At 64.5% G+C, this 11,665-nt stretch overlaps 1 protein-coding gene across 1 annotated transcript; it reads right to left on the bottom strand.

The window, feature by feature from the left end:
* Window positions 1–1,582: 1,582 nt before the first annotated feature.
* Window positions 1,583–11,665, bottom strand: CLRN3 (clarin 3). Its single transcript, XM_084903553.1, has 3 exons — window positions 11,326–11,665; window positions 6,145–6,324; window positions 1,583–2,503 (listed from the first exon to the last, which is right to left on the bottom strand). Exons 1-3 carry the CDS (start codon window positions 11,552–11,554, stop codon window positions 2,223–2,225), a joined length of 690 nt encoding a protein of 229 aa, XP_084759679.1. The 5' UTR covers window positions 11,555–11,665; the 3' UTR covers window positions 1,583–2,222.

Here is an 11,665-nt window from a genome sequence, read left to right as displayed (position 1 = left end):
CAGAGCGGCCTGTGAAGGCGGTGCCCGCCCACAGGACGGACGGCGCTGCGGAGCCTGGTCCGGGGCATCCCCTCGGCTCCCAGAGGAGAAAGGCAGGTGCCCTGGTTGGTGTGTCTCAGCGGTTAGACCGTCGCCTGTGGACAGAAGGGTCTCCTTTGGGTGCCCCTCTGCACCCCGTCGTCCTGCTCCCGTGGTGGTAGACTGGACCTCTGTCTGTCCAGTTGCTCCATATCCCTGCGGCCGTCACACCCAGCACTGGGTTCCGGCTCCCACCGCGCGTCTGGAATAGACCGAGGCCTGGTAACTATTGGTCACTGCCGCCTGCGGACACCAAGGCCCTGGCCACAGGAGCCCGGGCCCGCCCGCCGTGCACACGGAGTCCCTGCCAGACGCCCTGGGCCTTCAGATGGGCTGCCACCTCTGGTCCGGAGAGACCGCGGGCCATAGGCCGAGGGCAGTGCCGGGTGGGCACGGCCCGATGTTTGATCCGGACGGGAATGGTCACATGACCAAACACTCCGAGGATCCGGCAAACCCAGCGAACCCCAAAGGCCATGTGCCCGGAGCGCCCCGCGGAGCCCAAAGTCCAGGGCAGTAGTGTGCCTGACACTTTGCTCCTTTACGGACACGCACCCGCCCTGGGCGCCCGCCGCCCGGCCCCTGCCTCTCGGAGCCGCCGTGGGACCTGTCTCCCGTCCTCCCGGCAGGACGGACACACCTCCCAGCCAGGCCGCATGCCCCGAGCTCCCCGTTAAATGGATTAATTATAAGCCAGGGTGTGCTGTGGCCCGGGCTGGGTGACAGCTCACCGGGGAGCCTTCGGGGCTGCGTGAGAGAAGCGGACACGCCCCGTGCGTGACTCACGGGGGAACGTCCCGCTGAGGTGGCCGCGGGTCCAGAGAGCCGGCCGGGCAGAGCGTCCCGCGGAGGTCACGGGTGAACATTAAAACCTGCCCCTCTTGGCAAGGACTGGAGGCGGGAGGCAGGACCGGCTCTGTTTATAAGGCAGTTTGTTAAAACGAACAGAAACAGACTCTTGGACACAGAGAACACATGGAAGGTTGCTAGAGGGGGCGGGGGGAGAGGAAGGGGACAAGGGGAGGTGACAGGGGAGAGGGCGGGACGAGAACACTGATGTTCCCATCTCTTCCTCTTCCTTCCTCTCTTCAATTAATAAAACTATACTTAAATATAGATCTGCTGGAGGCCTGGTGTACAAAATCCATGCACACGGTGAGGGGGGACGGTCCCTCAGCCCAGCCTGCACCCTCTCCAATCTGGGACCTCTCACGGGATGTCCAACTGCTGGTTTAAGCCAGATCCCGCAGGATGTCCGACTGCCCTCTCACAATCCAGGACCGCTGGCTCCTAACCGCTCCCCTGCCTGCCTGCCTAATTGCCCTAACAACCCTGCCTGCCTGCCTGATTGCCCTAACAACCCTGCCTGCCTGCCTGATTGCCCTAACAACTCTGCCTGCCTGATCACCCCTAAGGGCTCTCCCCTGCTGGCCTGATCACCCCTAACCATCTCTGCCTCGGCCCCCGCCACCGTGGCTTTGTCTGGAAGACGTCTGATCTAAGTAGCATAGTACCTTTTATTAGTGTAGATATTGACACTGAGCCTCCTTTAGGCTGCAGGGTAAAGATCCTCTCATTTATATTTTCACTTTCTAATCTCTTCCCCACCTTGGAACCCCCACATGCGTATCAGCTCTTCTGCGTCCAGCTGGGTCTGTCATGGCAGGACCCAGGGGCCAGGGGCCAGGGGCCAGGTCCTTCGCCCCTGGATCTCCTTCTGCCTCCAGCGTGGGGTCTGGAAAGGCGAGTCCGCGTCCCTCTGGCGTGGAGGTCTTCCTTCATGAGGGGAATTAAAGCACTTGGCCGCTCCAGACCAGAACGCCATGGCGGGTGCTGAGGCTCTGAGGCCCTCGGGGAAGCGGGACACAAGCCTTTATCACCGCAGACAGCAGGCGGGCGGGACGGCCCTCCCCCTGGCCATCGTCCGGCTGCTCTGTCCACCACGTGGACCAGAGAGCTTACCCCTCCATCGCCCGCCCTCCTGGGAAGGGGACATGGCGTGTGAGGAATGTGGCGTCCGGAGAGACCAGAGCCGGCTCGGTGTCAGCCGGCTGCCGGTGGCCAGGCCGTTGTCCGGACCGGCTCAGGGCCGCTGCGGGGGAGCCGCCCGCAGCCCAGGCCCGGGGGCGGCCGAGGAGCCGCGCTCAGAAGAGGATGCCGTCCCGCGGCGCCTGCTCCACCGGCTTCCGCTGCTCCTGCCGGCGCCGGCGCCGGGCCTGCTGGAAGAAGCCGACGATGACGGCGGTGAGCACGCTGAGCAGCAGGACCAGCAGCAGCAGCCAGAAGGAGCTGCCGTAGAGGTGCGCCGCCCCGTGCTGCGCGGCCAGCGGGTAGCGCGCGTAGAGGGCCTGGACCAGTGCTTCCGACAGCCCGTTGGCCTGCACGTTCCCCACGAACAGCACCAGGGCCAGGAGGGCCAGGGAGCCTGCGGGGAGGGGGCCGTGAGTGAGGCGGGCACACCGAAGACAGACGCTCCCTTCAGGGCGTGTGCTCCGCGGGCATTTGCTAACTGCATCGGTGGTCACCCCCAATGAGAATGAAGAAGAACGCAAAGACCTACCGAGGCAGCTGGAGTCTAGGCAGAGCTCCCAGTGTGCGGGGGACAGGGAGGGGCCGAGGGGTGAGCCGTGTTTCTGACGTGGGTGCCAGGACTTGGCATGGACACAGGAGGGGGTGCCCTCGGGAGGAGAGCCCTCCACTGCCTGTGCCACAGCGTCCTGGGACAGAAGCTCTGGGCGCCGCTCCTGTCCTCCTGCCTGTCCCGTCCCGCCCTGCGACCTGCCTGCGACCTGCCACAGTGCTCACTGCTGCTCCTGGGGTCCCCCGTAGAGGAACAAATGTGTTGGAGCAGCCAGATCTTTCTGGCTCCCACATTCTCTCAGCCTGTATGATGATGCCTGCATGGTGCAAAGGGCAGGCTGGGGTCAGAGGGCACAGGCCCCTCATGGTGCAAAGGGCAGGCTGGGGTCAGAGGGCACAGGCCCCTCGTGGTGCAAAGGGCAGGCTGGGGTCAGAGGGCACAGGCCCCTCGTGGTGCAAAGGGTAGGCTGGGGTCAGAGGGCACAGGCCCCTCGTGGTGCAAAGGGCAGGCTGGGGTCAGAGGGCACAGGCCCCTCGTGGTGCAAAGGGCAGGCTGGGGTCAGAGGGCACAGGCCCCTCGTGGTGCAAAGGGCAGGCTGGGGTCAGAGGGCACAGGCCCCTCGTGGTGCAAAGGGCAGGCTGGGGTCAGAGGGCACAGGCCCCTCGTGGTGCAAAGGGCAGGCTGGGGTCAGAGGGCACAGGCCCCTCGTGGTGCAAAGGGCAGGCTGGGGTCAGAGGGCACAGGCCCCTCGTGGTGCAAAGGGCAGGCTGGGGTCAGAGGGCACAGGCCCCTCGTGGTGCAAAGGGCAGGCTGGGGTCAGAGGGTGGAGGATGATTCTGCTTGTCCTGGAAGCAGAGTCCTCTCAGTTGTCTCAAAAACAGGGGAGCCGGAACCAGTGTGGCTCAGTGGATAGAGCGTCGGCCTGCGGACTGAAGGGTCCCGGGTTCGATTCCGGTCAAAGGCATGTACCTTGTTTGTGGGCACATCCCCAGTGGGGGGTGTACAGGAGGCAGCTGATCCATGTTTCTCTCTCATCCATGTTTCTAACTCTATCCCTCTCCCTCTCTGTAAAAACCAATAAAATATATTTTTAAAAAACAACAAACAAACAAACAAAAGAACAGGGGACATCCCTGTGGGAGCCCAGAGGAGGTGGTGGGGCCAGAGGTGGTCCTGGCCTCAGCTGCTCCGAACAGCCTCCTCCGGACACATCAATGTCTCCCGTTGTTTTGCGCCCACCCAGTGCCCGAGGGAGGGGAATGCGGCCGGAATGCCTCATTCCGGTCAAACACGTCTTTGTTGGGAGAAGTAGGTGGGGAAGGGGGTCCTTCCTCCTTGTTTTCCCTCAAACGCACATCCAGCCTCGGGCCCCTCCCGCTGGCAGGCAGCTCAGCCTCAGCCGAGGGGGGACAGCCTGCACCTGGCACCAGGGCTCCCTCTGGCTGAGACGCCTCCTGGGCTCTGAGCCCGGAGGCTGTGGGCCGCCCTCGGCCCTCTCCCTGCCTCCACCCCCGACTGGCCCCTCGGAGCCCCCCAGCCCGGCTGACCCAGCCCCCCACACCCAGCCCCGCTGACCCAGCCCCCCACACCCAGCCCCGCTCTCCCAGCCCCACTGGCCCAGCCCCGCTCTCCCAGCCCCACTGGCCCAGCCCCACTCTCCCAGCCCCACTGACTCAGCCCCACTGACCCAGCCCAGCTCACCCAGCCCCACTCCGGGTGCACAGGGCCCACAGCCCGGAGAGGACAGCTCCGCGCACTCAGCCCTGCAGACGAGGAAGGGGCTCGGGGAGAGGGTGCCCCCTGGGGGAGTCAGATTTGGAGAAGGGAGGCTTTCTCTGGGGTTGTTTCCATGGTGATGGGCCAAGGAGGGCTGGCCGCCATGGCGCCTTCGGGAGGACCAGCGGGGCTGCTGAGTGGGAGCGGGGAGCTGGGCTGGCACATCGGGAGGCAGCCCACGAGAGGGCAGCAGGGGCAGCAGCCGGGGCTATGCCCTGGTCCAGCTAAGCCCTGTGCCTCTGCTGCCCCAGACTCGGCAATGGCGTGAGCCAGAGTTAGGACCATCGGTCTCACCGGCCGATGAGAGTTGCCTTTGGCTTGGTGAACCGAGGCCAAAGGTAACCACAGAAATAGCCTGGGAACCCTGGCCTGGGCGAGGCTACGTGAGCCACACCATGAGCGTGGGCAGCGGGGACTCCCTGTGCTGGCCCTGTGCCTGGCCCAGTGGGTGCCCACTGACCTCGGGATGGTTTCCCCCACCAGGCAGAAAAGGCTCAGCAAGAAAGGGAGGGCCAGGGCACCGCCCCCAGCTCCCCTACACCTGCCCCTGGCCCCGCCCCCAGCTCCCCTACACCTGCCCCTGGCACCACTCCCAGCTCCCCTACACCTGCCCCTGGCCCCGCCCCCAGCTCCCTACACCTGCCCCTGGCACCACTCCCAGCTCCCCTACACCTGCCCCTGGCCCCGCCCCCAGCTCCCTACACCTGCCCCTGGCACCACTCCCAGCTCCCCTACACCTGCCCCTGGCCCCGCCCCCAGCTCCCTACACCTGCCCCTGGCCCCGCCCCCAGTTCCCCTACACCTGCCCCTGGCCCCGCCCCCAGCTCCCTACACCTGCCCCTGGCACCACTCCCAGCTCCCTGGCACCTGCCCCTGGCCCCACCCCAGCTCCCTGACACCTGCCCCTGAGCACAGGGCCTCTGCTCCCTGGGCACCTGGCCCTTCCCCCTGAGCACCGGCATCTGCCCCCGGAGCAGACGCTCCGCCTGGCTTACATGTTACAGGGCTGGCTCCCCGGGAGGGAGGAGAACGCCGGCTGCTGCTGGGCGGAGAGGCGCCCCTGGGCCACGCCTCTGGGCAGAGGTGGTGGCCACAGAGCCTGGAAGCCACGGTGAGAGGCAAACCTGCTGTGACTCAAGCTGGTTCCCTCCCCAGCAGGCAGCGGCCCCACCCTGCCCATAAAATACCCAGTAACCCGGGCTCCTCCGCCGCCCACGGAGGGCGTGGGCACCAGGCTCTCCTGTCATGTGACAGGCCACGGAGTTCAGCCACGCTGACTGATGGGATATGGAGACGAGAAGTACCTAAGTATGCACCTGTGCACGTATGCTTGCGTGTTCCATGGGGGGAGCCCTGTGCATGCATGTGTGTGGGTGTGCTCTTCTGTACATCACAGGGAGCCTAATTCGGAGGGAACCCACAGCAGGAGCCGGGGGGTGTTCGGTGACGTGTGTGGCTTGTTGACCCCCCACATGAGGTGCTCATTCGCTTTCACACCTACACGCCCTCCACCCCTCTCCTTGCCTCTCACCACTGCATTTAATGCAGACTCTTGTTTCCGGGGAGGCTTGATAAATGCTGTAAATATGCAAAAATAAACCCCAGCCCCACCCCACCCTCTCCCCTCCGCCCCAGCAGGCCCCGCACTCGCAGGCGGACTGAGAGGAGCGGAGACTGGCGAGGGGGTGCCCGGAGCCGGGGGCACTCACCGCTGAGCCCGCTCCAGGTGTACACGCCCAGCGGCCCCAGGAACGTCTGGTAGGGGTTGCTGACGCTGTTGTAGAAGGTGAAGCCGGCGCTCAGCAGCGCCGCGCACAGGCTGAGGACCAGGCACAGGATCACCACCAAGTGCAGCGTCTTCGGGCCCGACTGGCCCAGTGTCGCTGAAACTAAAGTAAGGTCGGTGAGAACGAGGCAGGAACGCAGCTTCTCCCACGGCCGCACTCCTGCGTGCACTCTGCGGGCAGGTGCCGGGGCAGAGCCGGGGGGCGCATCTCTGGGACCTGGGGATCCCCACGGCTCCCCTCCGGCCGGTCCTTGACCCTCAGGATGCAGGGTGGAGCCACATGCTTCCGGCTAGGGACGCACCCCAACTTCAAAGCCCCAGGAGAGCAGGTGCCCTTTGGTGAGCTGCTGCAGGGACCAGCCTTCCCTGGCAGCTCTGGCCTCCCACCCTGGCACTCGGCTTCCTCCCAACTTCGTCGGAGCTCCTATGGCTTTTGTGTGGAGGCGCGTACAGGGCGGGCCACCCAGAAACCCCAAAACCCCGAAACCCCGAACCATGGCCATTCAGCTCTCTGCACAGCCTCCATGATCGGTGTCATCGGTTCAACTGCAAACTAGCCCTGCCTGTCACCACCTGGTGCCCGGGGGAGGCGGGGGGCAGAGACTACCTGCCCTCGGAGGGGGCCACCTGCCTTCTGGGGGGGCCACTTGTCCTCCTGGAGGGGGTGCCTGCCCACTGATGGAAGGGGGCACCTGGCTGGGCATGGCTGGGCCCTCAGGCTGAGCCTCCTACGTCTCTGGCTCACCCGGGACCTGCAGCGGTGGGCACACCCCTGTTTGGAAACTCAGTAGGAGGGGTGCCAGACCGTGAGGAACCGGAAGCAGCAAGACACCTCTGTTTGGAGGGGCAGGTGACGCCGAGGGGCCTCGGGCTGCTCTGGTCATGCTCGCCCAGCTCCCCCTCCACACCAGCTCCCCCTCCGCAGCCAGGAGGAGGCCATCGGACCCTGAACCAGAGAACAGGGGCTTCGGGATGGAGGTGCCCTGAGCCCAGCGCCTGGAGCGCCGCTCTGCCCTCTGCCCTCCGCCCTCCGCCCTCTGCCCTCTTAAAGCTGCAGGCCGGCGACCACTGTTTTCGAGGAAATGAGGGACGTGACCAGCAGGCGAGCTTTGCCTGTGGCTGCTGGTGAGACCCAGGAAGGGACCCTTCCGAAGCCTGAGGACTCACTCCCGTGTTAACGTCACAACCCCCCGTCCTTTCCCGGCCACACGTCACCATCATACGTCAGCCTCTGAACGCCCTGCCCCACAGTTGTGACCGCCCCGCTCCCTCCCGGCCAGAACGCAGACCACGCGAGCCGGGGACCGAGAGAAGGTTCTCGGGGAAACATTGCCCCAGAGCATCTGACAGCTGCTCTCCGCCCGCAGCATCCGCCAGTGCACCCGCTCCCCCTCTTCCGTTCGGGGGCCAGGCTTTGAAATCCGGAGAAGCACCTCCTGATTGGAACTAATTGCCCGGATATCGGCAACTGGGAGAGAGGCCAGCGCTCTGCAGCTGGGGGGCGGGCCGTGCGGGGAAACGTGCCGCCTGGACCTCCGGGCTCTGGCGCGCAGGGACTTAACCCTCAGCACCCACGGCCTGGTGGGCGCTGGCACTGCCTCCACCCTCTCCTCCTGCACCTGGCCCCTGGGAGCAGAGCCCGGCGGCGTCTCAACCCGTGGGCACCGTGCACCCTGGGGAGCGGGGATGGAGGAGGACACGGCACTTTCACAGGCCCTGGAGTGTGGGCTGCTCCAGCCGCGTCCCCAGCCTCTGGGGACCGTGTCAGGTCCTCTTGGCGAGAAGGGCGGGGTGCTGTCTTCTCTGCCCCCCACGCTCCGCTTCCCCGCGTGGTCAGGCGGCAGGCGGATGGGACAGGCTTCTGTAAACCGTGGAGGAGACCTCGCGTGTCCTCCCTGCAGTCAGCCTCTCCCGGGCTGTTTTCGGCGTGGGCTGAGAGCACAGGTCTGAGCTCCCCAAGGACACACAGGGGTGGGGGGAGGAGAGGCGGGTGGGCAGGGGAGCCGGGCTGCCAGGTTGGGGGGAGACTCTCTCTGTGCCTGCGGCTCCTGGCAGGCAGGATTTCACTCCTGCGAGTCTTTTTCTAGAAAGAACAGACGGTGAGCCCCGCGAGCCAGGCGTGTGTGCAGTCCACGGCGCCCACGCTCCTCACTCCCGTGGCGGCTGCTCAGGGCTGCTCTGAGCTGAAGCTGCGTGGCCAGAGCCCCGGAGCAGCCAGGGCAGGTGCTCGTGTGGACAGGGAGGCCAGTCTCTGCCCCTCTGGTGATGCCTCCGGTGACGCTGCGGGGCTCTGGGCCGGCGAGAGCTGCTCCGGCCATCAGCCTGCACAGGCCTCGCCCATGACCTTCCCCACCGGGTGGCCTGCTGCTGACCGGGTTCCTCCGCTGCTTTGAAATCGGCCATGGTGACTTCCTTGGGCTCTTTCGTGTCAAAATCCACAGCCCACAGGGCCCAGCGGGACGCATCCCAGGGAAGCAGAACTGAGCCCTTGGTGTCCACAGGTCCTAGGAGGTGCTCAGTGTGGCCGCATCCAGCCACGCTGACAGCACAGGTCTCCATGGAAAGGCAATCCCAATCCGCCCCGCAGGCAGCTTTTCCCGGCGGCCAACCACGGACACAGCCCCGTGGGTCACAGCCACCAGCAGGAGAGCGGCATGTGTCCCGGTGACGCGGGGGTTCTGCCATCCAGGGCACACCCACGGGTGCAGCGGCAGCGGGACACCGGGACGTGCAGGCTCCTTACAGCCCCTCTCCCACCGCTTCCTGAGAGCTGGGCCCCGGCTTCTGGGCTGAAATCACCAGCGGGAGACTGCCCCTTGGCTGGCGGGGGCGTGGCTCCTCTTCTCCAGCACCTGGGGGCGTGGCTTCTCTCCTCCATCACCTGGGGGCGTGGCTCCTCTCCTCCATCACCTGGGGGCGTGGCTCCTCTCCTCCATCACCTGGGGGCGTGGCTCCTCTTCTCCATCACCTGGGGGCGTGGCTTCTTGCCTCCATCACCTGGGGGCGTGGCTTCTTGCCTCCATCACCTGGGGGCGTGGCTTCTCTCTTTCATCACCTGGGGGCGTGGCTTCTCTCCTCCATCACCTGGGGGCGTGGCTTCTCTCCTCCATCACCTGGGGGCGTGGCTGACTTTCTCCAACATAGGGGGGTCCCCCACAGTGACGTCAGGAGGTTGGAATGGCTCTCCAGAATAAAGCCGAATAAACTATCAAAGGAGAGAGCCAGGCCAGGCAGTGCCATGGTCCCCGCTCTTTAGAGCTCCCACGTTGCAGGGGATGCCCACCTGGTCCCGCCGCCTGCGGGCTGGCCTTGACCCCGCTGTCCCGCCGCTGGACACGCAGGGCCTCCGTCGCCCACAGGCTGCAGGGCCCGGCCTGGCCCTGGCCTCCTCCGAGCCTCCCGGTGTGCGGGGCTGGCGCTCAGCGAGCCATTGGCTGCAGATGGAGCCACCGCTCCACACAGACGCTGGGGAATGTTCACCCCACGGGGTGCTAGTTCCCATTTTAGACTTTCTCAGCGAGGCTGAGAGTCAGACCCAGCACCCTCTCCGCTTTGAAGATGCTGTTCACGTCCGGAAGTGTGGCCGCATCTTGGAAAGTCTGGGCTCCCAGCAGCTGCGCCGCGGATCCTGCGCCCTGAGCTGCGAGGCCGGGGGAGGAGGGCGTGAGCCCGCGGAAACCGGGGCGGCGGGGCTGGGGACACCCCGAGACACACTGATGACCTGGAGCCCTCACCACCGTGCCCTGGTTTAGGACAGTCATTTCCTCCATAAACTCACAGCCTAGAGCTGGGAGCTAGCGAGTCCCAGGCCCCAGCTCCTGCCCTGGTGCATAGAAGGGACTAAATGGCAGAGAGGGACGCCCAGCCCGGAATGGGAGGGAGGAAGGAGGCCTCAACCCCTCCACCCCCCTTACACACACACACACACACACACACACACACACCCGCAGGGGATCTGCTGGCACCGCTGTGCAAAGCGAAAGCCACGCCAGGAGGGAAGCAAGCGGCACGTGTCGCCCTCACACGCAGACAGCACAAAGGTGGGCGTTCACACGCCCCCAGCCCAGGCAGGAGCGCCCTTGTCATTCTCAATGAATGTTCACTTCCCGCCCAGTGAGAGGGAGGAGGGCATGCGTCCCTGAGAGCTCAGGGAACAAATGGGCGTTCTCACAAAACAGGATCAATAGGACTCACGGGGGTTTAACGTCATGGCCAACAGCAGTGGGTGTTCTGGAGGTAGAAACGCCAGCTCGAATTGGTTGGAGGAATGAACTTGGGGCACAGGGACAAGGAATGCACCCCGTTTTGTTTTCCTCCCTATCTTTTGCGTGGCCAGCCGCTCAGGAAGCTCTGGGCAGAGGCGGCGGCTCCCGCTGACACCCCGCAGCCAACGCGGTTACAGGTTGTGCCCCTCCCGGCTGACGGGTACCGGGAATGGGTACCGTCTTGCCATGACACCGTTCTCCTTAGCATCTACTTGTCAATAAACTCCGGAGCTCGCTTCTCCGTCGCCTCCGCTGCGAGAGGAAACAATGACTCAGCGGCTGTGGGGTGAACTGATATGGAAAATATCAAACGCTAAGGGAGAGAGGCGAGGCCAGACTCAGCCGCGGTGACAATGGAGGCTTTATCCCGAGGACAATAGTGAATGGTCCGGGGTCAGGGAAGGGAGTGACAAGATGAGCGTCCTAGGAAGCACACCGTGAGGACTGGATTGGAAGCAGCAAGACTGGGGACGGGGAGATACGTTGGAGGAAGAGCTGGCAGAGGCCTGAACGAACCCAGCAGCTCTAAGGATGGCAGGAAGAGGAGAGAGTGAAGACATGTGAAGGGGGTGGCATTGCCAGCACTTGGTGTCTCGTCGGCTGTCCGTCTTCCCTTCCCAACCCAGGGTCAGCTTCTGAAGGGCTAAGTCTCTACAGTAGATGTCTTTTTGTTGGTTCCGTTACGTTACCTGTGGACCAGGCGTTCAATAAATATTTGTCGAATGAATAGAAAAAAGCCAAAACATTAACCAGGAACAGATATTAAGGTATGAGATGACACGCGTCTGACCCCGGTCATTCAGCCTCACTCTTCCCATTCCAATTCGGTTCTCATTTACCTTCAAAATGTTTGTTCGGCTCCGCAAGCCCGTGGTCCAGCTGCTGCGTGCTCTGCCCGCTGAAGAGCCCGTAGGCGATGACAATGCTGCCGTTGGAGAAGGTGTCGCTGACGGCGATGGTGCTGCTGACCCAGTGAGGAGTCCCCAGGGTGACGCAGATCACCACGAACGCCCCGAAGCTCGTGAAGAAGCTCGACAAGAACGTCAGTGTCTTCGCGGCGGAAGGCATCGTCCCAGGTGAGCACGGGTCCTAGGGGGAAAGGCAGGCGGATCTTGGCAGGAGGTCTGTGGGCCTTATCATTTGGAGTCCAGAACTGAGGAATGGAGTCGAGTCATCCTT

This window comes from Pipistrellus hanaki, assembly GCF_964339955.1.
Source record: "Pipistrellus hanaki genome assembly, chromosome: 14".
NCBI classification, from domain to species: domain Eukaryota; kingdom Metazoa; phylum Chordata; class Mammalia; order Chiroptera; family Vespertilionidae; genus Pipistrellus; species Pipistrellus hanaki.
Note: the sequence above shows the minus strand (reverse complement) of the source record. Positions and strands in the feature narration are given on the sequence as shown.